Below are 18,309 nucleotides of genomic sequence, written 5' to 3'. Positions count from 1 at the left end.
TGGGGAGAGGTGGCAGGTGCTGGACGATTGTGGGCATAGATGCCACTGGACTCTGCCAATGTTGGTGTTTCAGAATTCAGGCCTAGTGCCTCCAGATCTTTGGAATTTTTTTCAAGAGAAGCTGGAAATCCAGATTTTCATGTGAGATCTCTTGATTTTATTATTTTTTTTAAATATTAAAACTTTTTTTTATCGTGTTATGTTAGTCACCATAAAATATATCATTAGTTTTTGATGCAGTGTTCCAAGATTCATTGTTAATCTGATTTTAAATAACTACTATTAAAATAGTGCACACATCTCCGTAGCTGAACAAGAGCATTTGGACCCATGCGGCCTGTTGAGTGTAGGTGGTTGAGCCCTGAGTGTAGGGAGAGGGAACAGTGACTCTGTGTCCCTGGGACCAGCTCAGGCCACTCCCAGGCTGGGCAGAGAGGCCAGGACACCCCAGGCCCTGGGGTGGCCTCAGGCTTCCCCGAGCTGCCCCAGGTAGCCCACAAGCCAGTCTGATGGCAGCTTCAGTCCCTGCACTCAGCGCTGTTGACTGGCCCATCATGCCTCACGCCTGTGGCCAGGGTCCCTGCCATCCCGCCGGCCCCCAGTCCCAGGAGGCAGACAACTTGTCCTCCCGTGTCCTATGACTGCTGCCCAGTAACCATATCCTTGGGAACTGCTGGTCAAGACTGGGGAAACAGGACGCAGGACTGGTAGGGGGTAGTATCCAGGCACCAGCGTGGGTGGGGAGCAGCAATGTGGCCTAGAACATTCTCTAGGCCTGGAGGCAGCCTGCCTGGGTTTTAACCTTGACCCTGTCACATGCTGAGTGACTCTGGGTGTGCTCTTAAAGTCGTAGGCCTCCCAGGTATCTGTCTGAAAAATAGGCGCTTAGGGCAGCACCTAGTACCGAGTCTCCCTGTTAGCTGTGTCAGTGTCCTCTCCGCACGCACGCACATGCATGGCCGTGCACGTCCGAGTCCACCTATACAGGTGCACACATGCACACACTGCTCCCTATAGTGTTGATGGCATCCTGGAGTGCACTCCACACGGGCATGTCTTCTAGAAGGAAGAAGTCTCATCCCCAGAGTCTGTCGGCTTTGTCTTTGGGTCAGGCAGGAGGAGAAGGAACCTTGACCGATTCCTGCTTTATGCCAGGCCCTGCATTAGGGACAGATGGATTTTATTTCAAGCTAGCCACTGTGTGGGGAGCTGAGCAGATGCCCAGAGTCCTGCCAGTGCTTGGTGGCAAGGGAGGGATTGAACCCTCACCTGACTGGTTCCCCATCCCGGGCTCGGTAGCCACATGCCTGGACAGAGTGGGGTTCTGGCATCATGCCCCTGGGGTACCCCCAAAGCTACCCTGTGGGGAAGGTCTCTTCATCACCCATGCCTATGGAAGATGTTGGGCAGTTGAAAGTCCTCGTAGAGCTTAGGGCTGGGAGAAGTATGTTTATCCTGTGACCATCACCCAGGTGGGTGGGGAGAGTACGCGCATGCTTGCTTTATGGATCTCAGCTGCTTCTGCTTTTTGCCTGGACTGCCAGGAACCTCTCAGCCGGCTGAATATTTAGTTGTAGGCCTTCTCAGTCCAGAGTGCCTCTACTTCTTCCTCTTTCCCTCCAACCCTCATTTGCTTTCCAGTCCTGTATTAAATGCTTTGGATCTCTTGCTTCCTGGTTTTTTTTTTTTTTTTTTTTTTTGCAAACGTTTTTGAAATGCAGCGTACAGGAAAGTGTATAAATCACAAGTGTACAGTTTAATGATTTCTCTCAAAGTGAACATAGCTGGGTAAGCAGTGCCCAGGTCCAGAAACAGCACATCCAGTGCCCCTTTTAGTCACTGACCCTCAGGGTGACCGTGTCCTGCTCTTGTGTTGCACGTTACATGGCTAGAGTCATGCGGTGGGTACTCTAGGTTTGGCTTCTGTTCACAGTTATTTTTTTTTAACTTTTTTAAAAAGAATTATTATTTGCAAGAGGGTATGCACATGAGTGGGAAGGGCAGAGGAAGAGGGAGAGAGAATCTGAGGCAGACTCCCTACTGAGGACGGTGCCGGACACTGGGGCTTGCGAAACCAAAAGTCAGATGCTTAACTGACTGTGCCACCCAGGCATCCCTTTTTTTAAAAAAACTTTTGAAAAATTGTTGGTAAAATAGAACTAAGATAATGTTGACCATCTTAGCCATTTTTAAGTGTACAGCTCAGTGGCATGAAGTACATTCGCTGTCCCACCATCCAGCTCCAGAATTCCTTCATCTTGTAAAACTGAAACTCTGGCCCCATCCTCCAGCCCCTGGCAACCACCATTCTCCTTCCTGTCTTTAGGAATTTGTTATTCTAAGTACCTCACATAAGTAAAATCATATAGTATTTGTGTTTTTGTGGCCGGCTTATTTCACTGTCACAATGTCTTTGTCTTTGAGGTTTATCCAGTGTAGAGTGTCCGTTTCCTTTTTGTTTTTAAGGCTGAAGAATATTCCATTGCACGTATATACCACGTTTTGTTTATCCATGTATCTGCTGATGGATACTTGGGTATCTCGGTTTCTGTCTTTGGTTTTTGTTTTGTTTTGCTTTGCTTTTTTAAAGCAAGCCCTATGCCCAGCATGGGGCTTTGAACTCATGACCCTGGGATAAGGAGTCACATGTCCTACCAACTGAGCCAGCCAGGTGGTCCCTATCTTTTCAATATAATCCATAATATACTGTGAACATGGGCGTACAAACATCTGTTCAAATCTTTGCGTTGTGTTCCTTTGGTTCTGTACCAGGACGTGGAATTGCTGGGTCGTAGGGTAATTCTGTTTTACATTTTTGAAGGCATCTGCCTATTTTCCATAGTGACTGCACCATTTTCATTCCCTTCAACACCACACAAGGGTTCCCAGTCTTTCCACATCCTCGCCAATACTTGCTGTTTTTGCTTTTTTTGATAGCAGCCATCCTTTTTTAAGATTTTTTTTTATTTGTTTATTTGACAGAGATCACAAGTAGGCAGAGAAAGCAGGCAGAGAGAGAGGAGGAAGGAGGCTCCCTGCTGAGCAGAGAGCCCGATGCGGGGCTCGATCCCAGGACCCTGGGATCATGGCCTGAGCCGAAAGCGGTGGCTTTAACCCACTGAGCCACTCAGGCGCCCCAGATAGCAGCCATCCTAATGGGGTACAGGGTAGTGCCTCACCGTGGCTTGACCTGCATTGTCCTAACGATCCAGGGTGCTGAGCCATGTTTTCCCATCGGCGTGTCTTCTGTCTGGTTGTGAGAGCTGCGCGCCGCCATCTGTTCTTATCACTGTCTGGTTCTGCACAGTAGGAGTAGACCGTGGCACACCCGCTCATTCTACTGCTGATGAGCATTACCAGCTGGTTCCCCATTTGGAGGGATTGCAAAGAGTGCTGCTAAGAACATTCTAGGGTGCATCCTTTGGGGGACATGGTCCTGGGTTTTTAAATGTAAGCCACTCCTCTTTGGAGGTTAGTGTTGCATAAACAAACCAATCAATAAAACGCATAATTCCTATTTCCTCGTGGCCATGTAAAAGTTCCTCAGACTTAAATTCTGTAGCACAAGACAGGCCCCGGGTTCCCTGTCACAGGTGGCCCAGGGTCCAGCTGCCTGGTGTGTGCCCTCCCAGACTCTGATTCACTCCCTCGGGAAAGAGCCACTTTGGGCCCTGACCACGCCCTCTGTCCCCCATTATCCCAGGTGCCCTTCCCCCCACTGCTGAGCTGGCTCGCTGAGGGCCTGACCAGCTCCCCTCTGTGCCCAGGGATCTTTGGGCAGCGCCTGGAGGACACCGTCCACCACGAGCGGAAGTATGGCCCCCGTCTGGCCCCCCTGCTGGTGGAGCAGTGCGTGGACTTCATCCGGGAGCGCGGGCTCACCGAAGAGGGCCTGTTCCGCATGCCCGGCCAGGCCAACCTGGTGAGGGACCTGCAGGATTCCTTCGACTGTGGGGAGAAGCCACTGTTTGACAGGTGAGCTCCCGGGGGAGAGCGGCAGAGACGGGATCTCCATCCATCCCCCGCTGTGGGGACTCGTCCCAGGACACAATCTCCAGGCAGCAGAGGTGGGCTGGCATCCAGGAAGCCTGGCGGCAGGATGGTGGGTGGCATGGCTCCCCACAGCAGCACACGTGCTCAGTCAGCTCCCCCTGCCCCTAGTCACCATGGTCAGAGCATGGGTCATGGAATCTTGGCAGCAGCCCGGGGCCTCGTCTCAGGGCTGGACCCTGTCACTGGCAAGGCACACCCATGTTCACATAGGCTGTTGCCCCAGGGGATGTTTACAAACCTTTGGGACTCTTGGCCTCCTGCAGGGCCTCCCTCTTGGCTCTGCCTCCTTGGGGTGACCCATCCCTGGGCCCCTTCAGTGGCAGCATGGAGCAGCAACTCCCCAGTCTCCTCCACCTGTCCTGGCCCAGTGCCCGTCCTAACCTATCGTGGGCTTCCTGGGTCCAGGGCTCCACTGTGTGGGTAGAGTCCACTTTGGACTGAAGAGCCCAAGGACCATGACCCTGGAGGTGGGGCTACTTTGGGCCTCTTCTCCCTGACGGGACCTTGCCCATTAAAGCGGGCTTCCTAGGAAGTTCTTCTGCATCAAGCCTACCTTGGCCTCCATGGAGCTACCCTTTCTTCTCAGATCTGCCCTCACAGTCAAGGCCCCCCTCTGCCCCCAGGATAAACCCAGGGGCTCCTGCTGGCAGCCCCAGACTTCCCAGCTTTTCTTTTGGTGCAGAGCACCCTTGTGCCTCCAGCTTCTGCCAGGACCCATCACGGTAGCTTGGAGGGTCTGTCGGTAGATGTGGAGTCTGAGACTGATCCCATTCCCAGGGGAGGTCCACCCTTAGGAAAGAAGAGCTATCGAGTAATGGAAGCGTTACCTTGCAGGCAGAGAAACTGGGACTCTCAGGTTAGCCACCTCTCTCCAAGTCACACCTACAGTAAGGGCAGAAGCTCATTTGGGCCCCTGGGCTGCCCTCCTTGCCTGTGCATCCTGTCTCCTTTCAACACACGCATTGAGCCTGGTCCCGGGGGAAGGAGCGGAACAGGTGACGGCACCTGCCCTAGAGGGGCTTATAAGCTCATGGGCATCACAGAGCTGTGGGCTGCAGAACGTTTTCCTTAGGTGCTAGGGTAGGGTGCCTGGATTCAGGATAAGTGTGTATAGGAGGGGAGGGGGTGGGGGTAGGGTTCAAGTACCACCATGAAAGCCTTAAACCACGATTTAAAGGAGAGGCTCTGCAGTGAGTAGGGGAGGAAGGAGAAGTTGAGGAAGTGGGTTTCTAGGCAGGGAGGAAAGAAGGCAAGGCAGTCAGGGTGCCGGGCTAGGCTCCCTAAACCAGGGTGGGGCAGAGGATCTGGACATGACTGGCTTCAGGAACCTGTGGGCCAGGGTGCTATGAACTGGGGTTGCTGCACAGGCTAGAGGCCAGGAGCACCAAAAGCTGAGGGCCTCGAGGAGCCACGGTGGTGCTCCAGCCAGTGAGGCTGGCAGAATGGAACGGTGGGAGGGCTGCTCTGAGTCAACTTGCCCAGGACAGAAAAACTTTCACCTCCCTGCCAAAGGGAGACCTATCAGTAGGGCCTAGGCCATACTTCTCTCACTGCCCACGTCTTCCCTGGGCACAAGCCTGCAGATCCCCCCTGCTTCCTGCCCCTTCCTCCAGCCTCCTAGGGCTCTAGCTCCGGCAGTGGCCAGCACTGAACCCACAGTGTTCCAGTGGTGGGTGGGGGATGGAGACTGGGTTCAAGCCTGGGCACCCCCAGGGGCTGCGAGTACCCAGGAAGTGGGGGGTGTTGGTGAAGGAGGTGAGGAGGCCTGGGGGAAGGCAGTGGAGGGCATGGGCAGCAGCATGGCTGGCTGGAGGAGGTTAGAAGGAGCAGAGCCAGGGGCCATGTGGCCAGGCCAGACTGAGAGCCACCAGACCTGAGGCAGGGAGGGGCCCTAGGTATGTAGTCTGAAGTATATATGGTGTATTGATCCACAGAATCCCAAATGCTGTAGCCAGAAGAGACCCTAGGGCTTAACTCAGTGAGACCAGCTGTGGACAGCAGGGCCACGTTCTCCTGGCCCCAGGCTCACCCTTCCTGAGCACCTGCTGTGAGGGAGATGCAGTCTCAGGGTCTAGATCCAGGGCCGTAGGAAAGCAGATGAAATACCCGGGCCCAGGCTGATCCAGGAAGGTGAGCTGAGAGGAGGGGCCAAGACCGCAGTCCAGGATCTGGACCCAGAGGTCAGGAGGCCCAGGGTTGCTGCCCTCCACTGGGGGCAAACCAGCCTGGGCAGCTCCAAGCTGGGGTACAGGAGACTGAGGCCTCCAAGGGGACATGCAGGGCACTGGGGCACTAGAAATAGTGTGATGAACATAGAAGCCCGGGCGTCTATAATGTAAGTCGGAACCCGGAGGCTGAGGGAAGGGGCCTGACCTCTGACCTTCCTGGTCTCCAGCGGCCAGTGCCCAGTGATGCCTGCTCTTTCCAGGAGCTCAGTGGGCCAGCATGGCAGGTTCCTTTGACTTGGCCCCACGCCTGCCATTGGTGAGCCATTCTGGGGGTGGGGGGAGCAAGCTCAGTCTCCCCATCATCCACCCCTGCTGGGAGCAGAGCTCTTCTCATGTTGTCCTGCACCGGGGCAACCACCCCCATGGTCCCTTCACTCATCCAGCTCCCAGGCTAACTGGACACATTGAGCACGCATGTGGAGACGAGTGCGGAGGCTGCTCCTGAGGGAGGGGTACAAGGTGCTGGCCACTTCTGGGGTTCCCTGGTGTCCCAGGCCTCATGCACATCCCCCTGCCCACAGCACAACAGACGTGCACACGGTGGCCTCTCTGTTGAAGCTCTACCTGCGGGAGCTCCCTGAGCCTGTGGTCCCCTTCGCCAGGTATGAGGACTTCCTCAGCTGTGCCCAGCTGCTCACCAAGGACGAGGGGGAGGTTAGTGGCTCCTGGGGACCCATCCTGGGAAGCGGGCCCACTGGGAGGTGGGTGTATGGAGCAGGGTACAGACGTTTAGTTAATTTCATGGCCCATAGATCCTGCCTATAGCCTGCTCTGTAAGATGGGAGGCCTTGACTTTCCTGCTCTGAAGGGGGCCTGGAGCAAACTGCTCTGTATATGGGTGGGTGCCTGGAATGTCCCCTGTCTGTGTATGGTCCGCTCTGTGTGCAGGCCTCAGTCCCCGGGAGGAGCAGCTACCTCCTAAAGCAGGCCAAGTTCCAGTCATGGTTGGGGGCCTGGGGCCCAGGTGTGGGCCCCCACATAGTAGGGACTCCTGCTAAACTACCCAGCTCAACCTCAAGCTATCCAGGCAAGCCACAGGGTTCAGAAACCACCAGACTTTTCATCTATTTATATCCTGCCTCCTCCCAAAAGAATTTGAGACTGCTTCCAGGACAGAGGGCTCCCACGCTACCCTCACCCTCTCCTGTAGGTGCCTGCCTGCAGCCCTAAGCCAGCTTTGGCTGGAGAAGGACTCTTTGCCGACCTTCGGCCTGGTGGGAGATGAGGGGTCTTTACCTGGCAAATATTTGTGCCTCTGTAAGTGTGCTGAGCTGTGGCCCTGACATTCCTCCTTGACCCTGCAGAGGCACACCCTTCACATCAGTTTCCCAAAAGTAAATCTGCTTTTCCGAGGCTGGTGTCGCCGCTCCTCAGAGGGAGGTGGAGGTGGTGGCACCTTCTGGCCACCTGGGGCCTGGCGGCAGGGGCCTTGGCTGGAGGTCTGGACTCAGATTCCTGTCCTGCTTCCAGTCCTCCCTCCAGCAAAAGGGCCTGGAGTCTCACTGCTGGCCTTTGAAATGCTGTGTTTCTCTTTCAATCCCAAGGGGACACTGGAGTTGGCTAAGCAAGTGAGCAGCCTTCCCCTGGCCAATTACAACCTGCTCAGATATATCTGCAAGTAAGTGACTAGGGGCGGGAGCTTCCCTTCCCAGAGGGATTCTCCGTCATTCTCCCACCCGACACTCCTCTCCCTGTGTTGATGGAGCCAGCGAAGAGCATGAAAGAACACAGCCCCTGCACTCCTGGGACTTATGGTACCCATGGGAGCAGGCAGTGTTATATCCCCTAGTGTATATTCCTGAAGAGAAGGGACATACCGTGTGTCCCTTCAGCCTTCTTTGGGTGCCTCTCGCTGTCCCATCCCCCAGAGGTCTGTGTCCTGAGCACAGTGGCCTCGACCCAGGTTCCTGGAACGTCCAGGAGAAGGCCTGCTGTGTAGCCCTCGCCTTGCCCCACGTCTGAGGCATCTTGGCCTTCTTGGGCATCTGCCCCCACTGCAGGTGAGAGAGCTGTGTGTCCTGCTGCCTCACTGACAATAGGCCCTTGTCCCACTGGCCTCTGCTTCTGATGGCCATCTCCTAGCCCTCAGAGGGGTTAGCTCTGCCCTCTTCAGAGTTTGCTACGGGCAGCTGGCTATGCCCAGCAGCCGTAGACACATGTGGACATGGCTGGGCATGAAGGCCAGGCAGCTTGCAGCAGATCTGGCTTCAGCTTTTGCTTTTCCGCCAGCTGCTTCTTCCTTACTGTACAGGTTTCTGGATGAAGTCCAGTCTCACTCAAATGTCAACAAGATGAGTGTCCAGAACCTAGCAACCGTTTTTGGACCCAACATACTTCGGCCACAGATAGAAGACCCAGTAACCATCATGGAAGGTAATGGTGGAGGGGTGCATGGCGGTGCTGGGTGCTGCCCAGTCTGGCCTCCTCTTGGTCCTGGAAGGGTCCTCAGAAGCATCACCCTGCATCAGTCCGGCCAAGGGCCAGGCCGGTGGGAAGGGGCTCTGTTCCAGGGGACTCCCCTTTCCCCCCTACCGACCCCATGAGGTCCAGCATGAAAAGGAACTTTGCCTTGTAGATGGGGTCACTGAGAGCAATTAGAATGGTGGGAGAGGCTGGGGGATGGAAGAGGTCAGTGCCCTTGCCCTTGAATACACACACTGGTGTTTTTGCTTTCCTTAAGTAAATGTTAAGTAGTTGTCACAGTCTCCTGGATGTCAGAGCTGTACCCTGATGTATAAATAATGATTATAAACAGCAGGAGCGGCTGCGCGCGATAGGCGAGGGCCTGTAGGAGGGCCTTTTCTGCATCACCTCACTGTCAGCTTCACGGGCTCATGATGCAGTTATTACACCCACTTCGCAGATGGGGAAACTGAGTGAGGTCAGGAGAGGTAAGGTGATTCTGTCAGCCAGGTTTATCAAAGGCCACAGGTCCAGGCTGGCCCAGAAGCTAGAGCCCGCACTCAGAGGGCCTGTGGAAGACTGTCCTGGCGCAGTTAGTCAGGGAGTCCTGCTGCCCACGGATGGGAGCCTCGCAGCCAGCGCCAGCTGAGGTATGCAGAGGCTGGCGGGCACTCACACAGCATGGAGGCAGCTGGAGCTGCCGCCAGGCGAGCTGAGGCCGGAGTTGCCACTCCTTGCTGAGCGTGACCTGGGAGAGAGGAGTGTGGGGGTGGGCTATGGAGCTCTGTGTCCGCCTGGGGTGTGGCTCTCGGGGTGGCACTCTCCTTCAGATGCCCCCCTTGGCCTGCCTAGCTCGGTCTCATCCCACGCCCCCCAGGTTCTCAGCCTGCCAGGTTGAACAAACGCCCAACAGCAAACACTGAGTTCCTGCTTCACCCAGTTTTCTGGCTAAAGATTCCTTATTTTTTCCAGGATTCTTAGTTACCTCCAGTGGGAGGGTCCACCCAGCCAGCCCTCCTTCCTTATCCCCTGGAAAACTTCCCAGGCTCTGGTCTTTGGTGGAGGGTAGCAGGAGGGAAAAAGGCAAGCGGATAGGTACTGTGCTCCCATTGTATTGCCCCCCACCCCATGACTGACCCCCAACACCCTCGGGCAGGAACCACAGGCACCACAGGCTGCATCTCGGGGGGCCGCGGCCTGGAGAAGAGGTATTGTGTGTGTGTGTGTGTGTGTGTACATATGAGAGAGAATAGGGTCAGGGCAGAATGGGTTGTACATGTTGGGGACTGTGTACATTCGTGTGTTGTCAACACATGTACGTGGGACTGTGTGTGTGTGTGTGTCCACTTGCACCTGTAGACCATCTCTGTCCCTGACCCAGACCCTTGTGCCGCCCACTGTGTGGACAGTCACACACAGCCCCCTTTGGCAGTACAGGGAAGTGACGTGGGGCAGCTGAGAAGGCTGGGACGTCTAGGTCCCGGTTTCCAGGGCCAGACTGCCACTGGCTTGCTCTGCGTCCCCTGTGGGCATAGTGTCTGCACCTTCCCCACACCCAGTGGGATGCAGCAGGCTGCAGGCACAGTGCCCCTTCTGTATCCAAGGAAGGGGATGTGGGATTTTTTTGTCTGCACTAGATTTGGAGGGTGTGGTGACTGTCCTTTCCTTTGGAGGCAGATGTCAAGCTCTTGCTAAGTTCTCCCCTGAGGTGCAGCCTGGTTCCAGACTGCGGCCACCCTGGGTTGGGTCTGGTCTAGAGAGCCTGGATTGGAGACATTCACAGCCAGGCTTTCTCACTTGGTCTTCCTGGCAGGCACTTCTCTGGTCCAGCACCTGATGACCGTCCTGATCCGCAAACACAGCCAACTCTTCACTGCGAGGGCCGAGGAAGGGCCGACCTCCCTGCGTGGGGGCCCACCGTGCACCGTGGGATGGGGCTCTGAGGAGGGCCCGAGGGACGGCCAGCCGGAGCCCAGCAGCCCCAGCAGCCCCAGCAGCCCTGGCCTGCCATCACACAGGACCTCGTCTCTGGATGGGGCCACTGTGGCAGCGCTGTCTAGAACCTCCCCCACGGGCCTGGGTACCCGAGGTGGCCCTGCTGCCCCCAGCCCTGGGAAGAAAGTGCAGACTCTGCCCAACTGGAAGTCTTCCTTCTGGCAGTCAGGATCCCGTTCGGGGAGCCCAAAGGCGGGAAGCTCATCCCTGGAGGTGCCCATCATCTCCTCTGGAGGGAACTGGCTCATGAACGGACTGTCCTCCCTGCGTGGCCACCGCCGGGCCTCCTCGGGAGAACGGCTCAAGGACTCAGGCTCTTCGCAGAGACTTTCCACTTATGACAACGTGCCCCCACCCAGCGGCCTCTTCCCCAGCACCCCCAGTGTGGCCAGCACAGTGTGGTCGGGGGCCTCCTCTTGTGAGGCATCGGCCAGGGGCTCAGTCAGCAGCTGCACAGCCTGCCGGGCCAGCGACTCGTCCGCCTGCAGCTCCCTGCACACCGAGGGGGCCTTTGAGCCTTCCCTTTTCCCCAGTAGCAGCGAGGAACGCAGATCCCCAGACCTGGGCCGTGGCCTGGACGAGGTGGGCACCTGCATCAGCAGCAGTGAGCCCAGCGACCCAGGCAGCCCCACCCAGGACTATGCCCACTGCTCCGAGGCTCTCCAGGGCCTGGTCACGGAGCTCAGGGCAGAGCTGTGCCGGCAGAGGACTGAGTACGAGACCAGTATAAAAAGGTAAAGGGCTGCAGCCACGGGGCAAGTGCGAGGCTGGCACCCCTGGGGCTGGGCAGAGCCTTTGTGGCCAGCAGCTCATGGGGCACTGGCCCTGGTAGTCTGCCTCTGGTCATGACCTCTGGCTCTGATAGAAAGCCTCTCTGAGGCCAGGCTCAGAGTAGCCAGTCCCAGGAAGCCACTTTTCTGGGACAATGCCCCCAGAACAGGGCTGGGAATGGAGGGGTGGGGGTCCTCTGTCTGGAAAAGCTCGGGAGCTACAGGGCCTGGCATGCTGTCGGAGCTCCATAAATGCCTGCTGAGTAAGTGAGTGAGAATCCCAGCCTGCGCTGCTCTGAGCATCTTTAATGGAGGGGCTCAGCATGGAGGTCCCTGTGTGGCCCTCAGGAAGGAGACAGGCTCCATGAGGTATGCAGGAACCTGAGGAAGTGCCCACGTGCAGTGCAGACCCCAGGCCAGCCTGGCTGGTGGACCATGGTTGGGCCTGATAAGGGAGCGAGAACTTCTTCCAGGATTGTAATCCTGTTTCCCAGGAGGAGGGAGCTGGCTGTGCTGAGCCCTGCCCTCCTGCCTTCCCTGGTCACAGGAGGATGCCTTGTGCCATATCCTTTTTGCTCACAGATGGTCCTGGTTTGATCCTTCCAGCCTCCCTGGGAGGAGGGTGTTTTCCAGCTCTGAGGCACCAGGTTCTCCAACCAAGGTCACCAACAGCGCCTGAATGGCCAGTTTACAGTGCTTCTACCAGCTTCTCAGGCTTCTCAGCGCCTGGCCCCAGCTGTCTGACCTATATATCAGGCCCCACCCACTAGCAGAAGGTGTTTGCGGGCTCTGACATCTTCCTTTCCTCATCAGAGATAGTGGAGGTGCTTCTTACTCAGAGACTGGGATTTCTACAGGGAGCTGGAGGGGCAGTGTTTGGCCCTTTTGCTCTGCAGGAGGTCAGGGAGGGTCATGGCAGGCGATGTCTAAGCCAGGAGTTGAACGACCAATAGAATTGGACTGAGCAAGGAGAAGAAAGGACGCAGCATGAATAAAACTGTGAGGTACACAACAGGGGGGAAAACCCCTCAAATATGAGCACTGGGTTGGAATTTACCAGCCAGAGGAACAGTGGAATACCCTGCAGATACAGAGAAAGATGATTACAGCTGAAGATGAGCTCACAGACAAAAACTACAGAATATGTGGGAGGTATTACGAGGCGAAGGCTGTCCTCACACAGCCTCAGAAGAGGTCAGAACCAGCTTCTCACTTCTTTAGCTGTTTGTGGAGCCAACTTGAGCTTCTAGTTCTCTCATCTTCTCAGAAGCTTGGTCTCTCGGGGGGAAATGCAGTGTTGTTCCATGGGGGCCTCTGGATAAGACTGCCTGGGGTCGAGTCCCTGCCCCCTGTGCACTGGCTAAGCATCCCAGGCAGGCTCTCTGATTCCAGTGTGTACTGGTCGAATGTCTGTGTGGGCAGGATCTCTGGGCTCGGGGGACCGCACCCATCTGTCCTGAGTATTGAGTACCACAGTGGGTGGCAGTGCTGAGCGCAGGGCCCGGTGCATCCAGAGTGCTCAGGAAACTTTCACTGCTCACACTCCCTCTTGCTTGGGGGGGCTTGAGGTAAGACAAAACTCACAGAAAGAAAGGGACTGCAGTGGTAGCCCTAGAGTCCCCTCACTGGCAGGGTGGTCTAAGGAGAGAAGGATCTATAGGAGCACAAGAAAGAATGAAGCCCCATCTAGTGGGTCTTTGGGGAATATAGCTGCACACAGCAGTCAGTCAGTACTGGGTCTGGTCTGGGGGTTGGGGGAAACCAGCTTTCTGCCCTGCCTCCAAGGACTCAGAACCCCTCCCCTGTGCCAATTCCTGTATTCCCAAAAGAGAATGCACTGAGTGTCTATGATGTGCAGACACTATATGAGATGCTGGGGACACAGCCAAGACCAGAGCTGATCAAAACTTCTACTCTCATTCTTATTTGGTGGTGTTTGGGGGTTGGAGGCGGAGAGAGACCAGAAACGAGACAGATTTTAAAAATCTGTTGTATGTGAGAAGGTTCAATAAGGAGAAAAAAGCAGGGTGAAGGGAAGGGGACCATGGTGGGGAGAGGGTTGGAAGGCTGGGGCAGAAGCCCAGGGGCTGTGGTGAGAGGGACACGTGGAAGAAAGTGGGGACGAGGGGAATGGGAGAAAGGGGGGTGGAGGGCAGAGTGTGGAGCTCCAGGCTAGACATGTGAGTAGCATCGACATCAAAGGCAGCAGTCAAGGTAGAGAGAAAAGCCAGATTCAGAACATATTTGGAGGGTGTTGCTAATTGGCCAGACATGGGGGTGAAAGAAAACCGACTTAAGAGAACTTTTTGTTTTGGAATAATTGGAAGAAGGTGTTCACTGAGTGGGACACCAGGGTTGCTGCAGTGGTTTGGAGAGGCAGGGTCAGGAGCCATCTGTGGGCCTGTTAAGGTGCAATGCTTATGGAGTTTCTGAGTGGAGTTTAGGGAGATAGAGGCTGAGAGGTCGTCAGTGCGGAGATGATGCTTTCAGTCTGGAGATTGGATGATGTCACACGAAGAACCATAGAGAGGAAGACAGGAGGCCCAGGCCTGAGCTTGAGAGGGCCAGGACAGAGAAGGAGGAACAAAGAGGGGGCTGGAGCCCGAGGAGAAGCAGGGGGGTGGTGGTGTCTGTGGGGTCCCTGCTGCCACTCACCTAGGCGGTTCTTCTGTGTCACAGCATGTCTCGTGCTCCCCAGATGGAGGGCTGAGGCGCAGGCAGCTTTCCTGCCTCCTTCATGCTTAGTGTTCAGTGACAGGGTGGAGGCCTGGGCCTCATCCTGGGGATGGGGAATGGATACTTACTCCAGTATGCCACGTAACAGGTGGTGCACTGTGGTCTTCTTGGTCTTCTTTGTCCATTGTAGCTGTAGCTCTTGGGGGATTTTTTTTCAGAAAGGATATCAGGACTCAGAGCCGTTTGTGTTGCTTCATAAACAGCCAGGCTGGGGCTCAGACTCCAGCGTGTTGGTTCCCAGGGGCTGGGCTCAGCATACCCCAGAGGCCTTCTACGAAGTAGTCATCTGGTTGAGAAGACGGATGTGCCAGCCTTCGTAGAGTGTGGCGTCAACATCCAGAGAAGCATGTCTGGGGCTGGGGGGGATCCAGAGAAGTATCATGGAGGGTGCCATGTTTGAGCTGGGGCATGGACGACAAGGAGTAGTGGAGGTGACAACACAAATGGGGTTTCCCCAAGTCGTGTAGTGTCTGGCTGGGGTCTGGGGAGTTGTGGGAGGTGGGGTAGCCAGAGGGAGGCTGGAGTACGAGGGGCCTCACAGACGAACAAAGGCAAGGAGACAGTTTGTTACTTCCCTCTCCATTTGGGAACCAGGCCTGTTTTCTGCCAGCCAGCGGTCCCTTCCTCAGTACTCTATATTTTAGTGAGGACTCAGGGAGGCCCCTGGCCTCGAGTGCCCAAGGGCCAAATGCTGATGCTGGCATTTCTGGATCACAGGCCAAGGGGAGGTGCCCTGGGGATGAGTGCCCAGGTCTGGTGAGGACCTCAGAGGCCTGTGAGGCCTGTCCCAGAGCCAGGTCTGAGCCTGCACGCGTCCTTCCCCTCCGTGGGCCGTATGTCCAGCTCCTTTGGAAGGCGTGCACGCAGGCACGAGTTTGCTGAAACCCAGCTGGCCAAAAGCTAAAACAGTGTCTTTCTTCTTGATTTTAAAGACTTGAAGAAGGTAGTGCCAACCTGAGGAAACGAATGTCACGGCTAGAAGAAGAACTAGACCAGGAAAAGAAAAAGTACACAATGCTGGAAATAAAGCTGAGGAACTCAGAGCGGGCGCGGGAAGATGCAGAGAAGAGGAACCAGCTGCTGCAGAAGGAAATGGAGGAGTTTTTTTCAACCCTCGGAAGCCTGACTGTAGGAGCAAGAGGTGACAAAGCCCCAAAGTGAAGGAGTGGAAAGAACTCCCATGAACAACGGTGCTCGCCCGCCTCTGAGCAGAGATGGCCGTCCACCTCATGAGGAGACACAAGGCCCTGCAGCGTGGACCTGGGCTTCTGTGGTGCCAGGAGCTCTGGAGCTAGCCGGAGGGAGGGGTCCTGACACCCCCAGGAGGGACTCTTGGGAGCAGCCCAAGCGCCATGTGAGATCTGGATGCTGCTCTGACCATGCAGGGCCTGGCAGCTGTCAGAGGGGACAGTCCCGTGACGGTTAAAACAGATGACTCCTGGGATCTGAGTAGCCCACTGGGTTACTTTTTTTGCATTCTTTATTAAATTTGCTGACATAGCATGATGTCTGGATTCCTGACTCCTCCTTTATGGTCATGTAGAATGAAGGTTACCAAATTGTTCGCAGATTTGAAGGTCCCCAAGGTGTCAGATGGGTGGAATGGCCTGGGGTTCAGAAGTGGGTTATGAACCTCCCTGAGGAACACTCAGTGTTGTCACAGTCACCAAAGCTGGATTTATGCAAATCTGTGTTTTGCTCCATGTTCTCTGTACGCCAAGGCCAGACGATTTTCCTCAGTCCTTCCTTCCCCCTCTGAGCCACCAGGGCCTCTGCAGCTGGCATTTGTCCTAGAATTCCTCTCAAGCCTTCCACCATAACTTGCTTGCCTTTGCTTGGCCCCAGATCTCCAGGGCCAGAGCCTATGAGTCAGAGCTTAGCATGGGCACTCTACACCGCACTTCTACACCCAGGGTATGTGTGTGGGGGGGGGGAGGGGGGGTGGCATAGGGCCTGTGTTTAAAGGAAAAGAGAGCCACAGTGATGGGAAGTGCCCATCCTTGGTCTTCCAAGTGTGCCTCAGGCTATGTGCTCTGTTTCCCTGCAGATTCCCTTCAACCTAGTGCTAGTCCCTTTCCCTTCCATGCCCATTTTACCGTCCTTCTCCATTTCATCCTCAGACTTCAAAGCTCCATCAGGGCAAAGCTTTCAAGAAAGCGTGTGGCTGGCCACCACTACACATGTGGAGGCCTGGGTCAGAGCTCTTAGGGATGGGACTTAAGGAGCAACAAAGAAGTTGCCTCTGAGTGGAGAGCACTGGTATCATTTCGCTTGCTCCTGCTCAGTGTCCTTACATACCACCCCTTGCTATCCTGAGCACCAAAGTGCCCCAATTTCTAATCACTATCTCTGGAAAAGTCCCTCAGGACCAACCACCCATCCAACTGGAGTTCAGTATAAACTACCACACTGAGGTTTAAATGCCAGTGTCTCGGTGCTCCCAAGAAGAGCTGGCTTCCTACCATGAGGTACAAGCCCACAGGCCCAAGCTGGCTGCTAACTCCCACAGTGGTGAGGCAGGCTGACCACGGCCGTCTGCTGGACCACCCATGGTCTTACCAACCAGGAAGCCAGATGCCTGCCAAGGCCACCAGCGGCATCAGCAGTCAAGAGTTCTCTCGGGGAATTGTGAGGGAGGGGGTCAGTGGAGAGCAACACCCAGATCTACTCTCAGGCAATCTATAGCAGATGATCTGGGTGACCAGCTTCCCCAGGAAGCAAAATATTGCTCTCCCCTCTACTCAAGGAGAAAGAGAAAAGAAATTAAAGCGGCCGATTCTTCAACAAGATAGGAACTGGTCCCATGCTCAGAGGAGAAACTTTGACTAGGAGAAGATAGGTGGGAACACCAGTGTATTCTTATGGTCCTAGGTTCTCTTACTGCAGTCCTGGAATTCTGCCAACTTTAACTCAGCAAGAAGATGCCACCATGCTATCAAAGGAGCAGGAAAGACAAAAAGGGTTTCACAAGATGAAAAGGAAAGCTTTTCATTCATAGTAGCAAAGGCTCAGCTTCCAGCCAAGGCCTGGCCAAAACCAGCTCCTGAACCACATCTGCCACCTGCTGGCAAAACTAGGATCTGCAAGTGCAATTTTTCTCTGAAAATCAGTCAGCAATATTCAGTAAAAATTCTGTCCTTCAGTTTCCATTTAATCAGCACTTTCCATTCTATCTGTAAAACACAAGGACTTTTTCCTATAAAGCACACTCAGTACCAGAGCCAATGGGCTTTGTCCTAGTACCCTGTCTCTAATCCACTTAGGTTTTCCCCAATTGAGGTGCATTTCAACAACCTATTCCCAAACTGCGGATTCAAGTTGTACCTATTAGTGTAATGACATTTCAAATTAAGTAAACCGATGAATTATGAATGTGAAAACACAGGAAATTAATGTTTGGAAGACCCTTGATTTTTTGGAATGCTTTAGAAAGAGCAAGGGCAAGTTGCTAAAAAACTGTTAAATTGCGGATACATCAACCATGCAATAGCAGAAAATTGGCAAAAATTGAGGATTCTGCTCTTAGATTACTTCAAAAGTGCTTTAAAATTTGTCTTTGATTTTAAAGGAAAAACTGGAAATGATAAGTCTCATACTAAAAAAGAGGAATTGGCTTAAGACTGAAAAATGTCCATTAAAAAAGAGTACAGTTTTTAGGGTTTGTGTGTGTGGGGGGGGGAAGACTCCTTGTTTTACTTGGCTGTTGAATAACGGACCAGACATGACTGCTGTACATGCCACACTATAAAAGGGCCTCGGAATGCAGTCCATGTATCCATGTTCCCAGGCCTGTGGGCAGTAAATGGAGTAATAACAACATGTTTCACAGATTCCCCTACATTTGATGCAGGGCCCCAGCCCTCTGGAGATTTCTCCCAATATCCTCTGGTTCTGTCACAAAGGGACGGTTCCTCATTTACATGAGCCCACAGCTAGGTAGATAAGACAACGCTGCTGCCTCTTATACCCTTGTCTCCGCCAAGAGCCCCCACCTTTGCCAGAAATCATACCCTTCCTACCAAGCCCATGGCTACTACTTCCATGCTCCACCAAGCCCTGTGACAGGTGGACCTATGAGGTGCCCAAACCGTGTGGTGGTTGGTGAGAAAGGAGTGATACAGCTA

General features: G+C 54.6%; 1 protein-coding gene and 1 long non-coding RNA gene across 15 annotated transcripts in view; one reads left to right on the top strand and one right to left on the bottom strand.

The window, feature by feature from the left end:
- The window catches only part of ARHGAP22 (Rho GTPase activating protein 22), a 166,033-nt gene extending 150,342 nt beyond the window's left edge, over nt 1–15,691 (top strand). For 7 of the 14 annotated variants that reach the window (XM_082718785.1, XM_082718779.1, XM_082718786.1 and 4 more), the window contains 6 exons: nt 3,768–3,975; nt 6,803–6,935; nt 7,826–7,899; nt 8,533–8,654; nt 10,498–11,413; nt 15,118–15,691. In XM_082718785.1, the coding sequence (XP_082574911.1) occupies nt 3,768–3,975; nt 6,803–6,935; nt 7,826–7,899; nt 8,533–8,654; nt 10,498–11,413; nt 15,118–15,346 (1,682 nt within the window). In that variant the 3' untranslated portion in view covers nt 15,347–15,691. The remainder of the gene's footprint in view (nt 1–3,767; nt 3,976–6,802; nt 6,936–7,825; nt 7,900–8,532; nt 8,655–10,497; nt 11,414–15,117) is intronic. The other 7 variants (XR_014307418.1, XR_014307420.1, XR_014307422.1 and 4 more) reach the window with 3 other exon arrangements.
- LOC309857353 lies at nt 14,799–15,106 on the bottom strand. The gene is made up of 2 exons (XR_014307653.1): nt 14,888–15,106; nt 14,799–14,853 (listed from the first exon to the last, which is right to left on the bottom strand). It is a non-coding gene; the product is annotated as an uncharacterized lncRNA (long non-coding RNA).
- Nucleotides 15,692–18,309: the final 2,618 nt, after the last annotated feature.

The sequence above is a fragment of the Mustela nivalis genome (genome assembly GCF_964662115.1).
Source record: "Mustela nivalis genome assembly, chromosome: 2".
NCBI classification, from domain to species: Eukaryota; Metazoa; Chordata; class Mammalia; order Carnivora; family Mustelidae; genus Mustela; species Mustela nivalis.
This window is presented reverse-complemented; position numbering and strand designations above follow the sequence as displayed.